General features: G+C 38.7%; 1 protein-coding gene and 1 pseudogene across 1 annotated transcript; both read left to right on the forward strand.

Moving 5' to 3' along the window:
* Positions 1–2,078: 2,078 nt before the first annotated feature.
* Positions 2,079–4,418, forward strand: LOC147482683 (demethylepipodophyllotoxin synthase-like). The gene is made up of 2 exons (XM_086580788.1): positions 2,079–3,122; positions 3,588–4,418. The coding sequence occupies exons 1-2, from the start codon at positions 2,727–2,729 to the stop codon at positions 4,206–4,208; spliced, it is 1,017 nt and encodes a 338-aa protein (XP_086436914.1). The 5' UTR covers positions 2,079–2,726; the 3' UTR covers positions 4,209–4,418.
* On the forward strand, positions 2,157–2,702 carry LOC147482684 (demethylepipodophyllotoxin synthase pseudogene; annotated as a pseudogene).
* Positions 4,419–4,802: the final 384 nt, after the last annotated feature.

The raw sequence follows: 4,802 nt of genomic DNA on the forward strand, positions 1-4,802 counted from the left end.
GGATATGCTGACCAAAGTCTTACCGAAAGGTAAGTTTGATGTTTGTTGTGCTACCGCCGGAATGGTAGCACACTCCTCCTGTTGATTTGGAAATTGCATGGAGGTATCCCTCCTCTCTATTCAGGAGGGGAGATTGTTGGGGTTTATCCCTTATATAAGGAAGAGGGAGAGAATCCGGTGATGTTTGAGTGAATAAGTTTGAGAGAGCGAAAGCTCGGAAATGGTCTTGCCCAAGGGAGAGAAAAAAGAATATAGTTTTTTTTTTTTCTCACTTGTTCAGAAACATCGGTACTGGACTTTTCTTGTGATTTTCGAAGAGGGCGCACGCGCTCTAAATGGCCTTGCTGAGTGCGCGCCCGCGCTCAAGTCTATTTTTGGTAGAATTCTATTTCTGCAGAACCGCGAGTTTGCAGTATAAGGTTTGGGTTTTTGGAAAAACTTAAGATATACAAGAAACCAACACAAGAAAGACAACAAGTCACGAAAGAGAAACCCAATTTTGAGAGCAATCAAGATTGAGAGAGATAACCTTTGCATAGACAAAAAACTTGTAAAGAGAGAGGAGTGATCTAGTAAGGTGTAGAGATTTGAGAGGGGTGATTGTAATTTTCCTTCCCATGTTATAAAATGATTAACTCTTGTGAAAGTAGTACCATTGGCCGAACCACGGTACATTTTTGTGTTGTGGTATGCGTTATATTTTCTTTGCATTATTATTTGTTGTTAATAGTTGTTTAGAAAGTTGGGCATGCTAGGTTGGTTGCAGTGGATATTTAAAATTTGTCAGAAATAGTAGTGTATTCATATTACAAATTATCTATGTAGTAGGAATCGATTGGAATCGTTATTCCCGGACAATATATTCTCTCCCAATTTGGTTGTCCTCTCACGGTCTCACCCGAAAAGCATTTTTCTCTTGCCTCTCACAGCTTCGGTACTGAGTGCGTGGCATTTGGTTTGTAAAGTTATCGTACTTATATGATATGATAAGTTGCTTCAAAGTATATAGCTAGAATTTTTCAGAACACGTGTACGTATAACACTAATATGACAGTGGTTTCACCATACTAGTTTGACTATATGGTTGTTTTAATTGGAAGAATACATAAGCAATTCAGTTTTTAACTTCATTGAAAACTGTCTTCCACTACCAATATTAGAAAAGGCCAAAACATACATACTGTATAATCAATACTAAGAACAGCCGATCTGTTTTACATCAGTCTACAGAATCCGAGATTTAAAAAACTTCAGGACTATATTATCTTCTGTTCTCTCCTCCAACTACCATAACTTGTAGCAGTAATACCCGGCCCTATGGTGTTTTGACGTACTTTTCTGTCCAAATTTTATTGGAAATGCTAGGTCTACAGCATCCACTTTGAAATTAAATTCACAGTATACATTGTACGTGTTCATATTATTTTACAAATTCCGGTTCTAATTTCTCTTCTATATGCAGCTTTGATGATCTGAAAAATCATGATAACACAAATAACTTCTCGTGATAGGTATTTCTATTTTCAACTTTAGCACTATGTTCATACATAATAAGCAAAGAGCCTGGTATCGATCCGGAAGCATACCATACTATGTCTTCATACATTTGCAAAGAGTGCACCGATATTGAGCGTCAAAGACTCTGTTGCAACCAGCAACTGCACCGAAGACTCCAAACAGGCTAACATAGCTACAGTAACGGTGGCTGACCGGGCTATTAATATGGGCACCACACGTTTTGAAAAGATAACAGTTTGCTCTTAGCATCTGCCAACGGTATCATAAACTCCGGTTTGAACAGTAGTAGTACGCCATGCTAATTTGCCTTGGATGATCCACATCTCCGGGTCAGGCGCTGATTCAAGGTCGTACGCTATGTCAATGAACTGTAACAGATAAATTGTAAGCAAACATCGATAGTGACCCAAGCGAAACATCGTGTCCCACGTTTAAGTTTTTTTTCATCGTGACAGACACGAAACATCGAACATCGTATTCCTTGTTGAACTTTATTATCAAATCAATGGCCATGATCAAAACTAATTAGATTTATAATTAAGTCGATCAGTTCTTAACGCCATTATAAACAACAAGAACTCTATAAATTTTATATATGAATCTTTTCACACTCAAAAGCTTGACAAGCTAATAAAGCCATGGATTCAGTTCAGCAATACCTGCCTACTCAAGTGGTGATCAGTCTCATTATCTTTTTTGTCACAATTTTCATTCTATTTTTGTGGAAGCCAAGGTCTAGTTCCAAGACTAGTAATACTGGCAAGGAAGCACCCGAAGCACCTGGAGCGTGGCCTATTATCGGGCACCTCCATTTGTTAGGTGGTAGTGAATTACCCCACAAGACATTAGGAGCCATGGCTGATAAGTATGGCCCAATCTTTAGGATTCGTATTGGTGTGCATCCAGCCTTGGTAGTGAGTAATTGGGAGATTGCAAAGGAGTGTTTTACTATTAATGACAAGGTCTTCGCTTCTCGTCCTAGCACCACAGCAACAAGGATCCTGGGCTACAATAATGTGATGTTTGGTTTCGCTCCTTATGGACCGTATTGGATTGAACTACGCAAAATAGTCATGTCGGAGCTCTTCTCAAATCGCAGGCTCGAACTACTTAAGCATGTCCGGGACTCTGAAATTGACATATGTATAGAAGAACTATGCAAGGTATGGATGAATCACGATTAGGCAAAAGGTCCGCTCTTAGTAGACATGAAGCGATGGTTTGGAGACTTGACTCTCAATTTGATTTTAAGAATGGTTGCGGGAAAGCGATACTTCGGTTCAAATTCTTCTTGTGATGAGATAGAAGCAAGGAAATGTCAAAAGGGAATGCGAGATTTTTTTCGGCTGTTGGGGCTATTCGTCATCGGAGATGCAATTCCTTATCTAAGTTGGTTGGACTTGCAAGGTTACAAAAAAGAGATGAAGAACACAGCAAAAGTACTTGATTCTATTTTTGAGGGATGGCTGGAAGAGCATAAAAGGAAGAGACTATCAGGTGAAATGAATAAGGACAAAGATTTCATGGATGTCTTGATGTCTATACTTGAACATAAAAAGATTTCTGAATATGACAATGACACTGTCAACAAGTCAGCTTGCCTGGTAAGTAAACCTTTTCTCCATACTTTGAGGACTCTGTCTTATAAATTTACTAAAATCTGAATCCCGCGTAATTCTTAATGACAGAATCCTGTTTTTGTACTTGGATGAGTTTCTTCCAATTATTTTTTATCTATGGAATCAATCACCTTAAACAAGTCAAGTGGCATCTGAGCTTACTCCTTGAAAGTTAAATGTATAGACAATTAAGCAAGATTAACTGTGAGGGAAAAAACCTATGATTGGCCGCGGATAGCTTTGATTTACAGAGCTGCTTGATTGTAACGATCCTGAATATTTTTTTTTTATACTTAGCTCCTTAAACATAAAGATACAGAACCAAATAATAAAGAACGATCGTAAATGCTTTAAGTTGATAATTGAATACATTGGAATAAGATAGAGTTATGTTTTTTATGGTGATATAAAAGTTTTATTTGGATATGTTCTTGCTCTGTACTTCTGTAGAGTATTGTCACAGGTGGAGCTGATACCACAATGGTTACTCTCACTTGGATCCTTTCCTTACTCCTAAACAACAAACATGCACTGAAGAAGGCCCAAGATGAGCTGGACAGACACGTTGGCAAAGATAGACACGTCGAAGAATCAGATATCAAGAACCTCGTCTATCTCCAAGCTATAGTCAAGGAAGCAATGCGCTTGCACAGTCCACTAGCAGGTCCTCGGATAGCCGACGCAGACTGCACTGTAGCAGGCTACCACGTCCCAGCAGGGACCCGCTTAATTGTGAATACTTCTAAGATCCAACGAGACCCATTGGTGTGGTCTGAGCCATCTGAATTTCGACCAGAAAGATTTCTCACGAGCCATGTAAACATGGACGTAAAAGGTCTGCATTATGAATTAATACCTTTTGGGGCCGGTAGGCGTGCGTGCCCAGGGATATCATTAACGCTTCAAGTGGTGCCATTAGTCATGGCTCGTTTCCTACATGTGTTTGAACCCAAGACTCAGATGGATATGCCCGTAGATATGACTGAGTTTGAGGGAATAAATAACGCCAGAGCAACACCACTAGAAGTAGTCCTCACACCACGCCTTCGTCCTGAGTTTTATGGTTTCTAAATAGAACTAACTATCGACATAGTGACTCTACTTGTCGATTTTTTTTCAATTTGGTGCATGTAATTTTATTGTCATTTTATTTGGACTGTACTTTTTTTTTTTTTTTTTTTTTTTCAATTAAGTGATTCTATCTAATTTTTTTTTTTGATGGTATGTGATTTTGTCTAATTTAATTTAACAGGACGTTTGAATAAAGCTTTGTTTATCCGATCCGTTGCTCCTACAGCTAGAATGACACCGCAACTACAATGATGACAACGATAACTACCACAATTATAGCCTTAAGGAAGCTTGTTGTTAGATGCTAGAAGAATCATGACAACATCATAGTACTAAAGGTCTTAATATATGTGATCAAGAAGAAATAAAAATAGAGGCAAGAGAATTAGGGTTATTGTTCTTACATTTACTATACTCTAAGATACATATAAATACTTAAGTCTAATACATGAAAATAGGAAACACTAAACACGGTCCGTTATATGCCGAACGATTTCGCCTATAACTACCCATGGATGATAGGCGCATCAGATACTTCAACACCGCCCCCCGCTCCCCCCCTTTCAAGCTAGAGCATAGATATCACTCATGCCC

Source organism: Coptis chinensis, chromosome 8 (assembly GCF_015680905.1).
Source record: "Coptis chinensis isolate HL-2020 chromosome 8, ASM1568090v1, whole genome shotgun sequence".
In the NCBI taxonomy this organism is placed as follows: Eukaryota; Viridiplantae; Streptophyta; class Magnoliopsida; order Ranunculales; family Ranunculaceae; genus Coptis; species Coptis chinensis.

Coding starts and splice junctions, on each gene's coding strand:
- LOC147482683 (XM_086580788.1), top strand. CDS start 2,727: ATGAAGCGATGGTTTGGAGACTTGACTCTCAATTTGATTTTAAGAATG. Junction 3,123..3,587: donor TCAACAAGTCAGCTTGCCTG/GTAAGTAAACCT, acceptor GTACTTCTGTAG/AGTATTGTCACAGGTGGAGC.